This window comes from Mastigoproctus giganteus, chromosome 12, assembly GCF_048544385.1.
Source record: "Mastigoproctus giganteus isolate SK-2022 chromosome 12, ASM4854438v1, whole genome shotgun sequence".
NCBI classification, from domain to species: Eukaryota; Metazoa; Arthropoda; class Arachnida; order Uropygi; family Thelyphonidae; genus Mastigoproctus; species Mastigoproctus giganteus.
Genome location: NC_143586.1, coordinates 62760085 through 62776335, shown reverse-complemented (window position 1 = coordinate 62776335; position 16251 = coordinate 62760085). Strand labels below are relative to the sequence as shown.

The 16251-nt window shown below is 35.3% G+C and overlaps 1 protein-coding gene across 2 annotated transcripts in view; it reads right to left on the bottom strand.

The window, feature by feature from the left end:
• The window catches only part of Pgant7 (N-acetylgalactosaminyltransferase 7), a 103045-nt gene that overhangs the window by 42873 nt on the left and 43921 nt on the right, over nucleotides 1-16251 (bottom strand). For both annotated transcript variants that reach the window (XM_090385997.1, XM_090385998.1), the window contains 3 exons: nucleotides 10259-10435; nucleotides 2331-2448; nucleotides 230-355 (listed from right to left, as the gene is read on the bottom strand). In XM_090385997.1, coding sequence (XP_090242123.1) covers nucleotides 230-355; nucleotides 2331-2448; nucleotides 10259-10435 — 421 coding nt within the window. The remainder of the gene's footprint in view (nucleotides 1-229; nucleotides 356-2330; nucleotides 2449-10258; nucleotides 10436-16251) is intronic.

Sequence of the window (16251 nt, the reverse complement as noted above, 5' to 3'; positions counted from 1 at the left end):
CTCATTTTTAGTCATCTCCATATCACAGAGAAGAATTTTTACTATGCTTACAACAGAACATCTCTCTCTCTCTCTCTCTCTCTCTCTCTCTCTCTCTCTCTCTCTCTCTCTCTCTCTCTCTCTCTCTCTCTCTCTCTCTCTCGTGTGCGAAGAATGGCATGTATAACAATTTACAATCAAATTTAGTATGGTACCTTAAATTTAAATATATAAATTATCTGATATTTACCAATGTTACTAGTGGTCCTTTTCTCTTTTCTGCCAGCTTGCCAAAGGAGTATGGCATAAATCCTCTGTAGATATGACCAACTCTGGAACAGGGGACCCATTCAATGCTACCTCCACACTGCCATATCTGTAAATAAGCAATAATCAATTTGAAAAAAAATATATAAAAAAATTATATAAGATTTATAAATAAGTAAATTATTATTAATTACTTATTTATAAATAAATAAGTAAATTTATAAATAAAAACAATGGGCAACACGTACAATTTTTGCTTTTTTTGTACAAAAATTAACATCATTTACACTTCAGGAGTTGTTCACAATTTTGGTTTATTACCTAATAAGCTAAGAATAATATTAGGATAATATTAGTGGAAAGTTTGTAAAAATGTAGTTTCTGGCATGGAACACCAGAAAGAGCTATGCTGTGGAATAATTTTTCCAAATACACTGGCTGTCATAAAATCTATTTGCAGAATTGTTTATCCTAGGTACAACAAATCCGTCCACACTAGAAAATTCACTAGGATGCCACAGGAGGACTTTTGTCTGGATTTCTATTCAGAGATGCACCAATAATTTTTATTGATGGCAAAGAAGATATTTTGGTGTACACATAACAACAAGACCCTTCACCCACCTGGGAGATGACCTAGTTTCCACTATTACATCTATAAATAGCAGGATCACCAAGTTAGCTCTCCAATTTTACCACTGTGGGCTGCTCCTAAACTCCAGTAAATCAGAGATGATCTTCTCCTCATAGCTGTCACCTGCTAAAATTCTGTCTTCTTTTCATGGAGCCCACACCCTAAAAGTGAACAGCCATAGATCTTGGAGCAATTTTTGATCCAAAGCTGAGCTTCTATCAACATGCTGATGTCCTGGTAATAAAAATGCATAACCTTAGATGGTGTGTTGTTCTTAAGTAAATTACATAACAACAAAGAAATATATCCAGACAGCAATTTATCCTGTAGTGCTATATGTAGCAGAAATTAAGGTTTGTCCTTAAACCCTAGAGACTTATTACTATTATTAAAAATGAAGCAATAACAAGGCTCAGGACCTTGTGTGTGAAATTTTGCACTCATCTTGACACTTGCAACATTAAGAAAGGACTGAAAGTTCGGCCTAGACACAGTGACCATAATGGAAAGTCTCTCACGCACATACTCACACAATTTATTAACACACGACTGACTGATATCCTATCCACAAAGTCTACTATAAAAAAACAGAGCTAAAGAATTACTTTATATAAATTTATTTTTATACAAAAATACAAAACTTTTTATATCACTGCTCTTCACTACTCTCTTAACTAACTTCACTAATTAATTATCTGATTCTGATGAGCATTCCTTTTCCTTACAAAATAAAATAAGCAAAATCTGCTGTGTATTATGAAAGCTCATTTCATTCTTCAGGAAGAATAAAAATAATCAAGACAATATATATATATATATATATATATATATATATATATATATATATATATATATAATAATAATAATAATAAAGTAATAGAAAAGATGTAGGAAAGCAGAAAGAGATAAGACAGAGTTATAATAGAATAAGTATAATAGAATAATTACTTTTTACCTATCATAATTAATTTTAACTTTTTACCTATCAAAATTATTTTACCACGTGTTCCCTTACACGTGCTTTGGCATACAGAACATGTCGGAAACAGAAGTAAGAGCATTGCTATATATTTTTTCATAATTTTGGTGGATGACCTCTGACGAAGACACAAAAATTATGAAAGACTTGGCAATGTATTTCCTCCTTGGTCGTTTGTTCAAATTTTCACTTGGTACATATTCTTTCAATTATTACCCTTGCTGAATTCTTTACCCCCCCTACTTCGTTCACACAGCCTTTCGCTACCGGGGTGCACTGTACTTTCTTTGCTTCTGCCTTTTATCATATATTATATCTGCACTAAATAAATTGGTTCATTTATCTTATATATATATATATATATATATATATATATATATATATATAGCAAAATTATTTATTCATGTTAACAATTATTGATAATATAGCTCTAAAAGTTAAGGAAACTAAGTTTAAATTTAATATACACACCTTGAAAGAGAGTTCAAAATTTTCTCCTCCCCACACTAATAACCCAGGATCATATGCACCAAGTTCAAGAAAATATTCTCTGTTGATAGCAAATAATCCTCCAGCATGGGTAGGTGATCTAAAGAATAAATATCGTGTATAAAGTTCGTTTTTATTTTGCATTTTTTAAAATAAATCACAAAAAGCGTAGACAATTCTATTCATGATGGTACATCATGTAACTCTACCTGTAAAAATTTATCCTTTCAAACAAACACACTACATGTGTAAGGATAAAATATATTCTGAACATCTTTTTCAGCAGATTTTGTATGTAAATGATATTAACAAAAGTTAAATTTTTATAACCAATAGATTAAAAATTGGTCTTGTCATATGGATGCAAACCGCTCATTAATTTTGAAAGTTTTGATGATGATTCATATATAACTCAATAATTTAAAATTTGCTGATCAAGTGCTGACTTCTGGATGTGTAATAACAGTGTTCATAATTATCTAAAAGGAGGCCATCTTACAAAAAAATCTCCAATAATTATGATGCATTCCATTTCTTAGACTTCATCCAAAACCTGTTTTTTCTATATTTTAAAAATAATTTACCATGCAAAAGTGACCTGTCACTCAAAACCAAACCTTGTTTCCTCCACCAAAGTGGACTATAACAATGCAAAAAAAAAAAAAAAAAAAAACACTCCCATTTCACCTCTCCATTCGTTTCAAATACTACTCCAGCTCAGCCTTAAATTTATTTAGGCTATCAACTTCCGCAACAAAGGATGGGAGTTTGTTCCACCAACCAACTACCCGCTGGCTAAAGGCAAACTTCCGCACATCTATCCTACATCTGTCTTCCCTCAATTTGAATTTATACCCTCTCAGATGATTATTCTGAGCATGAGGAAGAATCCCATCAGCATTCAGCATGCTCAAACCATTCAAGGCTTTATACACCTCAATCAGATCACCTCGCAGGTGCCTAGTCTCCAGACATTGTAATTTGCAAAATTTAAGCCTTTCTTCGTAAGAGCAACCCTTTGTTCCATTCACTAATCTTGTTGCCCTTCTCTGTACTCATTCCAACAGCTCTACATCCTTCTTAAAATGAGGCCTCCAGACCTAAATACAGTACTCAAGGTGTGGCCTGACCATTGCCTTATACAAGGGGATAATCACCTCCTTATCCCTGCTAGAAAAATTCCTGTATATCATTGACAAGACACTATTACTCTTGCAGCCCATCTGCACTGCTCAGAAAACTTCATATCTGCTTGCACAATTACCCCCAGGTCTTTTTCGTTCTCTACCACTGTAAATGTAATACCACGGAGTTGATACATCACTCTGGGGTTACTGCTTCCCATATGCAGTATTTTACATTTGTCAAGGTTAAACTTCATTTGCCACCTCTCAGCCCATCTGCTCAACTTTTCTAGATCCTGTTGCAGCAGCGTACTGTCATTAGTGTCCTTAACAACCTTGCCAACCTTCGTAAAGTCTGCAAACTTGGACATTAAGCTTGATATACCATCATCGATATCATTTATAAATACAGAAAACAAAAATGGACCCAAAACTGAACCCTGGGGGACCCCCACTAATAATATTAGTCCACAATGAGCAGTGTCCATTGATTACCACTCTGTCTTCTCCCACTCAACCATCCCTTTATCCATAGCAGCAATTTGCCTCCAATGCCACACGCTCCAATTTGTTCAGCAGTCTTCCATGTGCAACAGTATCAAAAGTCTTTATAAGATCCAAATATATGATATCAAAGTTATTCCCTGCATCCATTTCCATTGTGACCACATCATAGTATCCAATCAAATTGGTCAGACAAGGACTTTCCCTTGTCAAATCATGCTGTGTCCGAGCTATAACTGAAGTCTTCTAGATGTCTTCAATGAAGTCTTAAGTGCTTCTTTAACCAGTGCATCCATTAATTTTCCTGGAACAGAAGTTAAACTAACAGGTCTATAATTACTTGTGTCGCCCTTTCATTCTCCTTTGTGAATTGGGGTCACATTTGCACATCTCCAGTCCATTGGTACCTCCCCCGAGTCCAAAGAAGCTCTCATAATTATGGCTAAGGGTTTGCTTACTTCCTTTAATATAACTGGATACATCCCATCCACTGTAAAGATGCATTGCAGGATCATCTAGACAAGACTGCAGCAATAATTCAGACACAGCATGGGTTTGTTAAGGGAAAGTCTTGTCTGACAAATTTGATAGGATATTATGATGTGGTTACAAAGGAACTGGATGCAAAAAATAATTTTGATATCATATATTTGGATTTCAGGAAAGCTTTTGACACTGTTGCGCATGGAAGACTATTATACAAATTGGAGCAGAATGGTATTAAGGGTAAGTTGCTACAATGGATAAAAGGATGGTTAAGTGCGAGAAGACAGAGGGTGGTAATCAATGGGTGCTGCTCTTCTTGGACTAATGTTATTAGTGGAGTCCCACAGGGTTCGGTGTTAGGTCCACTGTTGTTTTGTATATTTATCAATGATATTGATGAAGGTATATCAGGCTTAATGTCGAAGTTTGCAGATGATACAAAGGTTGGCAGGGTTGTTAATGACAGTAATGGCAGTGTGCTACTGCAACAGGATCTAGATAATTTGGGCAGATGGGCTAAGAAGTGGCAACTGAAGTTTAACCTTGACAAATGCAAAGTACTGCATATGGGTAGAAGTAACCCCAGAGAAACGTACCAACTGTGTGGTACTACACTTAAGGTGGTAGAAAATGAAAAAGACCTGGGAGTAATTGTGCAGTCAGATATGAAGTTCTCTGAGCAATGTAGACACGCTGCCAGGGCAGGTCATGGGGTTTTGTCAATGATATATAAGTCTTTGCTAGCAGGGAAAAGGAGGTGATTATCCCTCTGTATAAGGCAATGGTCAGGCCACGCCTTGAGTACTGCGTACAGGCCTCATTTTAGGAAGGATGTAGATTTACTTGAGCATGTACAGAGAAGGGCAACAAGATTGGTGAGGGGAATGAAGGGATCCTCTTACCAAGAGAGGCTTAAGTTCTGCAAATTGCAGTGGCTGGAGACTAGGCACCTGCGCAGTGATCTGATTGAGGTATATAAGGCCTTGAATGGGTTGAGCACGCTGAATTCTGATGGGATCCTTCCACTTGTTCAGATTACGAACCTAAGGGGGCATAAATTCAAATTAAGAAAAGACAGATGTAGAATAGATGTGCGGAAATTTGCCTTTAGCCAGTGGGTGGTTAATTGCTGGAACAAACTTCCATCTGTCGTTGTGGAAGTTGATAGGTTGAATAAATTTAAGGAGGAACTGGACAGGCATTTGGAGGGAATGGTGTGATTTTTTTTTTTTTTTTTTTTTTGCTGATGCTGCATAAGCTCATACATTTGCTTTCTTGCATCACATGCCACTACTACTACTACTCTGGGTGCCTTTTTTATGTTTATCTTCAAAAATTTCTCCTTCACTTTCCTCTCAGTTATTACAAAATCATCTAGCTCACTGCCAGAATTTAACTCACCTCCGACATTCCCCTCCCTGAATAACTCCTCATGGGTGAATGTAGATGCAAAATACTCATTTAGTTTGTTAGCCACCTGAGCAGGATCCTCAACAGTTGAACCATCAATATCCAGTGGACTTATCTGATTCATCCCTTTCCTTCTAGAGTTTACACAGGTAAAGAAATCTTTGTTTTTCTTTGCATCCTTTGCCAAGGATTTCTCATAATTTGCCTTTGCCTGCCTAATCTCCTTTGTGACTTGGTTACAGACCAGCTTATATCTATCATAGGCTTCCATGTCACCCATTAATTTATATGTACCCCATGTATTTTTCTTCTCTGCCATATGTCTCATTAGTTCATCTGAAATCCATTTAGGCCTAAATCTTGAACAATATTTCTTAGTTGGTATGTAAAGGCTAAATGGAACTTACAGGATAAATTCTTTGAATGCTTCCCATTTTGAATTTGCTGTTGGTAACATCATCAGTTGGCCCCACCATATAGAATTTAAATACTGTCTCAGACCACGATAGTCACCTTAACAAAAGCAAAAACTCTTCCCTTTACTCCTGATGGTAGTTACCTCTGAGTAAATCCCACTTCAGCACACTGTGATCACTGCCACCTAGTGGTTCCTTTATCTGCAGATTTTTAATGCATGAAGAATCACTACTGATAATCAGATCAAGAGTACTGCTCACTCTAGTTGCCTCCAGAACACGCTGATGTAGAAAACAATCATCCAATAAATCCACAAAATCCTTGATAGTGTGTGAGTGACCAACCCACAAATTCCAGTCAATATCTGGGAAATTAAAATTTCCCCATTATAAGACTCTCTGATTTACTGGCCCACTATTTCCTGGTACAGTTTTTTATTATACTCATCAGAGTCATTAGGCCTATAACACTCCTACTCTCAATTTTGATCTACCGGTGCTTATGTCACACCAAACTGACTCGACACTAAACTGTCCAGCGATGTTGACTGGCTGCACTTGCTTGGATTTTGTGTTTCTTAACTAATAGCATAACCCCTCCTCCCTTCCTATCCTGTCTATCCTTTCTGTACACATTATACTCCCCAAATTGCAGTTCTGCATTCCTTATATCTGCGTGACACCACGTCTCTGATATCCCAACAATATCTGCCTTTGATGTTTTGAACAATACCTCAAATTCATCAAATTTATTTACCAAACTCCTAGCATTGGTGTACATGCAAGTATACATGCATCTGTTTCTATTCTTAGCTACCCATATAAATGCGTTTACTTGTATCGGAATGACTCCCAGCAGTCTCTGAAATACCCTGCATCTTGTTTTCCAGGCTGCTGCTCATTCCAATAGAAGCAGTGCAAGAATCACTTTCACCTCTGCCAGTGGCTACTGTTAATCTATTAGTCCTTTTATCTCCCCAAGTTGTTGGCACATCTTGGTGCTTTATTTAAAAACAAATAAATAATAATTACACAACTTATTCCTTTCAGAATAGTTTCACTGAAAATGAGTTTCTTTGAGTGAATTTTAATTTCAGAAATAGAAAAAAAATCACATACAGCAAGATCAGAAGAATATGGAAAGGGGTCAAGAACTGAACTTATTTTTTCATCCAGAAGCAGCTGAACTGATATCGCACTGTTGTGTGGACACATTGTCTTGGTGCAGAATCCAACCTTTCTCCTACAATTCTGGTCTCATTTTTAAAAATCTCTCTCAATATTATCAACAGCTGAATGTAATACCTGATTCACTGGTCACCTTTCTTTAAAATCAAATACATTTTTTAAAACCACTTGCTATCATGAATTTTGTAACTCTTCCAAACAAATTAAACATGTTAAAAAACATGCCTCTTCCTTTATTTAAAAATACAAAAAATAATAGCAACCCATCTACTCTGAATATCAAAGATACAAAGCATGTGACACTTCAAATTCGATATACTCAGCAAATTCCATGTGTCCTAAAAGAAATGTCTAACAGAACAAAAACTTTGTCAAATCTGAAGACTGGAAATGAGCTTTTTGACACCAATTGTTATAAAGACTGGCTAGCAACAAGAAACATAATAGAAATTAAGCAGTTTTCATTGTAGCAAGTGAGGGCATCTTTCTACACAAGCACTTGAATGCCTAATATTCAGAGATCAAGTATGGCTACTTTACATTTATGGAATCCAGGTATAATCATATTTGTCAAGTTTCAGAAATTGGTAACTTAGTAATTCTGATAAGGTTTCAGTAATTATATTTTGTAATTGGATTCCAGTTTTGAAAATATTAGCGTAATGGACACCCAACACAATTACTATAAGTTACTAATTTCTGGAACTTTACAAATGCAACTACACCCAGATTCAATGAACATGATTTAGCCATAGCTGATCTCTAATATAGGTTTACAAGCCTCGTTCCAGACCTCTATATAGAGTTCAAGATGTGGCCTAACCATTGCCTTATACAATGAGATAATCACCTTCTTGTCCCTGCTGGCAAACTTATATCATGTAGTTGCTAGATGATATATCATCCTGTATATCATCTAGCAGCCTGTCTGCACTGGCTGTTCACATGGTTGGCATGTGAACAACTGTACTTAATCTAAGCTTTCAAACTTTCTTAGGTTTGTCAACAGATACCACCTGCTGGCTGATAAGAATCCAGTAAACTTTGAAAGAGCTGTCCTGGGGAAGTCTCTGATTTTTAAGTGGATAGTGGATTTGCCTATTGGGTGATGCTATGTGTTTTAAGGTATTTAAGGTGGACATAAGACCAAGCTTGATCGATCTTTAGTGGAAACAGAATGTTCCCCGTCATTAGGCTAATGCAGCAATGCACTTTACATCTTTTTATATTTATTTATTTAATTTTTGTATTAAATATCCCCTCCCCCCACCATAATCCCATATATTATATGCATAACCAATTTCAAATGAGTTGCCAAAAGATAAATCAAATAATATCATAAATCAGCTTAGTCCTGGAGCTGGAGAGTGCCTTTTCTGACAAGTTATGTTCGTGGATAGGCTAGATCCCATTACCGAACAAACAAACTTTACATACCCTTGTGGAATCAGGAAGGCTTTTTTGAACATGCATTCATACGACCTGTATCAGATAAAAAGATAAGGATATCTTACATTTATGGAATTACTGTGTATCTTCATTTCTAAGGTCTCAAAGGTTAACATTTTAGTGAAATCATGTTGTACATCCATTATTTGGGTGTTTTCAAAGGCAAATAATGGAGAGATAAGAAAATTTGGACATTCACAAATGATCAGCTGAAATCAAAGCAACACGTTGATGGAGTGTCCATTTCCAAAGTATATCTGGTTGAACCTTGATATGAAGAATACAAGGTTTGATCAGATGGAACTTGGAAAGAAGACTTGATCAATGTATTGATTTGGTTGCAGCTAATCAACTGTGAACATACAAAGGTATCTTATCTTTCCATTATTTGCAAACATTTGCCCAAAATGCCAAAATAGACATATGACATAATTTCACTAAACTGTTAATCTCAGAGAGCTTAGAAATGAAGCTACACAGTAATTTCATAAATGAGAGATGTCCAATCTTTTATCTGAGTACTGGTTGTACAAATGCATGTACAAAAAAAGATTTCCTGGTGTCACAAGAGTATTTAAAGTCTTGTTTGCTTGGTAATAAGGTTTAAATTAGCTGTGAACATGACTCATTGTCGAAAAGGATTCTCCAGTTTAGGGCTAAGCTACTTTATTTGACTTGTCTCTTGAGAGTGGTTATTCATTTCTGTATTCTCACATGAAGGGAGAATGGATGCCCTTTCCTTGGTTAGGTGTAGATTATAACTAATTTCTTGAAAGTAAAATTCACATAATTAAGTGATTTTAGTGTGTGTGTGTGTGTGTGTGTGTGTGTGTGTGTGTGTGTGTGTGTGTGTGCGCTGTCCATAAGCAATACCTTGAGAAAAATAAAGGTTAGTGTCTACTTATATTCATTGTTCGTGTCTGCCATGAAAAATGCATGGTCCAATTGTGAACTGTGGCAATGAAAATCTGGCTTCCCTTAATTCAATATATATGCAGTCTAAATGAATATGTATATTCTTCTGGCCTCAGCCATATCAAGAATAAATGGAAATTTATTTATTTATTACAAAATTATATAAAAATATTTTTATTCAGATTTTTCCAACTACTTTGATGGACAATTTTAAATACTGGAAAGATTAAACTGATATAAAATTAAGCATAAAGTTTCATAAAATTTCTTAAAAAGATAATGGAAGGCGAAAAAATAATATAAAAAATAAATAATGAGACCTATCACATGTAATGGTGCAGATTTAAAACTAATAAATGAAATTTCATGTTATATAAAACTGTTCTCAAAGATAACCTAGTAAAACAAATTTATTTACTTGTAAGGTTCACTATGATATTTTCTTTTTTTAGCTTCTTGTTCGGGCAATTCTGTTTCTTTGTATAACATGCCCCATTCAAATATACCTCGATAATGAACATTTCCATGATAAACAGGTCGGTATTCAAAGTTGTCTTTGTCAACACCATCTATAACAGGAACAGTCATCACCGTTCTAAAAAAAAAAAAAAAAAAAAAATAGGAGAGAGAAATCTCATAAAAAAAAAAAAGGCTCAATGAAAATAATTCTGGGTATTCTTACAAAGGAAATATATTCTAAATGGATACATATACTTACTGAATGAAACTTGGAAAAATTACAATAAAAGAAAAAATGCCTGCCTAAAAACTTAGAAATACAGTCCATTCCGGTTATTTGAGACACATTGGGACTAGTGCATTTTGGCCCGATTAAGCGGCTGCCCCAATTATCCGAAGTTTCACGTAAATAGTTAAAAATACAGCGTATCCTCCACCTTTACAATTGGTTCACTGTACAATCAAATCAAGTTACAACAAACTCAAAACAGTAAAGTACCGTTCACTATACGATGTGCAGTAAGCGCCGGTCATTGTGATCACATTTGCGAATTGAATTTTAATTCCATTAAACAGCAATTCTAATTAGCGAAAATAGGAGGAATATTATCCACAGGCTGTAAAAGCAAAGATATATTAAGCACAAATTTACCCTTTATTACCTTAATAATTAAAAAAATTAAATGATACGTGAAAATCCGAATAATTAATATGCACTGTAATATGTACATACGAACTAGTTGACATTTCTGTTCACTGACATTTGTGGGTGGGGGTTAAAATTTAAAACAGTAAAAAGATAAGCAATCAATAACAAAGAACACGGCACACACAAATTGCAAGTAACACGATACGCACAAGTGAGAACGGAGTAACGAGTTACAAAGCTTTAAAAACAGGAATGAAGAGAAGAGCTGAAAATTAATTTTTTATATGGTTGAAGATTTAATAGAAGTGTAAACACATTCCACCATAATAACCCACAGAATTCCAGCTGTCAGTATTATCGCAAATTCAATAAGATCAAGTTTACTGTCCGTTTATGATAGATTTCACTAACAGAAAAGCCCAATAAACAGGTGACTGCTAATTGTTTTTATTGTTTTATGGTTGTGACCTCCAGAATTTCGACCGAACCACGTGGTACTGTCGGAGCCAATTGAAGGGTGATCTTCAGTGCTGCAGTCTCCTGCCCCGATTAAACGGCATGCTGTCCTAATTAAGCGAAGTAAACCCTGGCTATTTTCTCAATTGGTTTCTGTTTTTTAAGATTTGCCCCAAATAAATGGCTGCCCCGATTAACCAGTGGCCCAAATAACCAGAATCCACTGTATTAGGGTGTAACATTAATGATAAAACTGTAATAAATGTGTTTCTATATATGAGGGTGTTCTAAAAATTTCATTCACTTTAATAAACCAAAAAAATTCTACATCATCTCCATATTAAATATATAAATGTTAAGAATAATCTTAATGTTTATTTTTCCAAGTTATTATGTTATTTTGTTTTTAGGAGCATTAGCAACTAAGGCCATATTGCTCAGGGGATATGCGGTGGTCATTCCCTGACCTTTCCGCATCCTCCGTATTTGGTATTTTTCCAAGTTATGGATAGATTAAACCAATAATTTATCCTGTAAAAATGTCAAATAATAGAAGATCATCATCATCATCATCAGCCATTTTCAATCTACTGTAGGATGAAGGCCTCTCCAGCAACTTCTGTTTTGTGCAATGGCCATCCATTTACTACCCACAAGCTCATGAATTTCATCTGTCCATCTCCGTCGTTGTCTTCCAGGTTTTCTCTTAGCTCCTCTTGGGTACCATTCTGTTATTTTCTTAGTCCATCTGTCATCATGTCTTTGAGCTATGTGTCCTGCCCAAGACCATTTTAGTTCTTTAGTTTTGATAAGAATGTCCTTTACTTGAGTTTGCTGCCTAATCCATGTGTTTCTCTTCTTATCCAACAGTCTGATTCCCAGTATAATTCGTTCCATTCTTCGCTGTGTAGTTCTCAGCTTCTCTTCCATTCTTTTGGTGAGTGCCCAAGTTTCACTTCATAAGTCATGGTGAGGAGTATACATTGGTTCATTATTTTACGTTTCAGACAAATTGGGATATTGCTCCTCAGTATGTGACTATATTTCCTGAATGCTGTCCATCCAAAATTTATTCTTCTCTTGACTTCCATTCACTTATCATTATTACAGCTAATGACTTGTCCCAGATAAGTATATGACTCCATCTTTTCAATTACTGCTCCTTCAATCATTATATCCATTTCTGTGGCATACTTGTTCATCATTACTTTTGTTTTAGCCATATTCATCTTTAGCCCAAAATCGTTACTAACTCTGCATAACTGATTAAGATTTTCCTCATTCTTTGGGATCGTGGCTTATGACCACAATGTCATCTGCAAATTGTAAATGGTTTAGGTACTCTCCATTCACATTGACTCCTTTCTGCGACCAGTCTAATCTTCTGAAAGCTTCCTCAAGGGCAGCAGTAAACAACTTCGGAGATATTGCCTCTCCTTGTCGAACTCCTTTCACAATTTTAAATGTATTACTGTCTTTGTCTAGTCTAATAAAGGAGGTAGCATTCTCATATATTTTCTTCAAAATCATAATATATGGGGTATCTATGCTTTGTCTTTCCAGTGCCTGAAACATTGCCTTATGCTGTATGGAGTCAAATGCCGTTTCATAATCCACAAATGCCAGGCATAATGGTATTTTATATTCATTTGCTTTCTCCATTAGCTGTGACATTATGTGAAGGTGATCCATAGTTGAGAATTCTGTCCTAAAGCCAGCTTGCTCTTTCAGTTGATTCTCATCAAGTATTCTTTCTAATCTGTCAGTAATGACCCTTGTGAACAACTTGTAGATGTGGGGATAACAAGCTAATTGGTCTATAATTTCCAATTTCTGATTTATCTCCTTTCTTATGCAGCAAAACTATGATTGCATTATTCCACTCCTTAGGCATCACACCTTTTCTAATGCATTTTTGAAGAGTTTTGCCAGTTTTTGTGCCATGTCTCTTCCTCCCAATTTTAACAACTCTACAGTAACTTCATCTTCCCTCGGGGCTTTCTGATTCTTCATTTTCTTCAATGCATGTTCTACCTCATCAGGAAGGATATTGGGTATGTCGTATGTGTTACTAATTTGCGATCCATCTTTCCCACTGCTGGCATCATTCTCTCGCTCCTTGTATAATTCTCTATAGTAGTCTCCTGCTGTTTGAATTATGCCTTCTCTGCTATTTATAAGTACACCATCGGTATTCTTCAGTTTCAGTATCATTTGTCTTTCTGTATTACTGCTCATAACTGCTGATTTAAGTACTTTATTTTCCCTTAATGTTTGTTCTACTTTTGTGTTAAATCTTCTTATGTCCTCTCTGAGCCTCTTTCTAATGGCTTTGCATAACTCAGTATACTCAATTTTCTCCTTGTCAGTGTTTATCTTGCTCTTCATTTGTTACCTTCGGTTCATCATAACAAGTGTTTCTTGACTAATTTTTTCTTCTTTGGATTTCTTTTTCCCTATAGGTTTCTTGGGCTTTATCTCTTTCAGAAAGTTGTAATATTCCTCGTCGATATCTTGGTCACGAGCAGTCTGCAGAAGCTCAAACTTGTTCTTAAGTTCCAGTACATACTGTTCTTTCTCGTCTTCTGTTATCTCAAAGACCTTCGTATTATTTACTCGAGTCGGTTTTTTCCTTTCTTTTCTTACATCTATATCAAGTGTGCATCTTACCATTCTGTGATCACTTCCAACATTTACCTTGTTCAGGACGGTAACATCATTCACAATATATCTTCTGTTAGTGAGGATGAAGTCGATTTCATTAGTTGTTAATCCATTTGGGCTCTTCCATGTCCACTTTCTGTTCACTCTTTTCTTGAAAATATTGTGGCTATTAACTATCAACAATCACATGAGGATCACTTTGAACACCTATTTTTTTTTTTTTTCCACTCTAGCTTCATTAAAAACCATCCTATTCATTCTGAAGTGACTCTCGGTGCTTTAAGATAATTTTCTATGGCAGTTTCTCTATTAAAATTCAAAAAGTCTCTATTGAGGAGAGATGAAAATTTACTATAAAGTTGGCAATATTTTGTATGATTTGATTTCATATGACTATCATGGATTAAAGAGTTCTTCTACAATGCCAATAAATAGCAAGTATTACTGAGCAGTTAAGAAGCTACATGTTAAGGGAATGTAAAAAAAAGTCACAAATACACCTTATCAAACAGACAAAGCCTGCAAATACATATGCTAATAAATTTTTTGTACCATTCTCCTGCTCACTATTTTAAGTTTTTCTTTCTATTTCACAAAAAAAAAAAAAAAAAAAAAAACTTTACAGCTTTACTGTCAAATTTAGAATTTTTTAAAAAATTCTGTGAATTTTTGCATGAAGTGTCATTATTTGACACTAGTTAATGAACTCAGGTGTGCTAATCTAAGTTGCTTAAAATATGTGGAAAACATGAAGCAAAATTTCATCTAAACCATAATGTTAAATAATGTTTTCTTTGTATACAATGTGCAAAGCTGAACCATGTCCTTCAGCATGATACCAAAGTGATGTTTAAGAATACAAATCCAAGATTTTCTGTATTATAAAATCTAGAAAAGGAAAATATTTGCTATGTATACTGTATGTAGATATTCAGTTTCAAGTGACAGGAAATATGTTGATCAGACATTTGCAAACAAATAAGCACAAGGACAATGTGCAATGTGTAGGAAGAAATGGGAAATATATGTAGCATTTCAGAGTGAAGATAACGGTGTTATATGTGCCAAATGCTTATTTGCATCATTTATCATAGAACAATTTTCCTCTAAGTTCAACTCATGCAAGGGCATTGCTCAGAAATATATTTCCTGATAGCGAAACAGTGAAAATATATGAATGCGCAAGAACAAAAATGTTAGCAAAATTGGGTAGAGAAGGAAATAAGAGATAGAGGGATAGCTTTAAAAACTGTGCCATTTTTGACTTTTACAGATGATAATAATCAAAGTGATTCAAATCTACGTACACAAAAGAAAAAAAGATGTTCAAAGATAAGTCTATAAAGCATTGCGAATTACCTTTTGATCAATCTGAAAACGCGGAATTTCTTTAGAAAACGGACATTATCACACCTTGAGCACTGGTGGCAAATAGACTGTCATCTGATTAATCTATGCTGAAAGGGTAGGAGAGATGCATGCCTTCCTCTGTTCAAAGTGAATGAATATTTGATGGACATTACCACTATCGAGGAAGAAGAAGAGGAAAGATAGATTAGTTTCATTCAATGCATGCCACTGAAGTGAAGGTTTAGAAGCATGTCTGTACACAGTTGGCTGTTTTTAGGTGAACTTTTAATTAAACTGGCAGAACAGCAGCGACCTCTGACAAGTCTACTTAAAGATTAGGTTAGAAGTGCCGAGAGCCATACATTCTGGTCTTTTGCTGAAGCTATTGGCCACAACCTTTGCTCATCTATACTGCCACCTCTACAAAAACCTAATGGTTTTATTGTCTCCTTAGCTAAAGATAAAGCCAATTTATTAGCATCCTATTTTTCCTCTAACTCTTGTATTGATGATCTTGGTATACCACATCCTACCATTCCTAGTACACACTGCTCAATGCACATGTGACGTTCCATCAAAAGGAATCAGAAGAATTTTGAACAATTTTGATACCAAGAAAGCTCCTACTCCTTATGGCATTTCTCCACTTTTTCTCAAAACCTGTGTCCCTGAGCTTACTCCTGTTTTAGCTTCAGTTCTTTCTCCCACTCTTTTCCTCTTGTACATTAATGACCATCTTTCAGTGACTGGAAATCCTAGCCATAGTTTTGTTGACGACAGCACATTGCATTTCACCTTCCAGTTTGAGAAACCTTTCTCTGTGTAAACGGCTT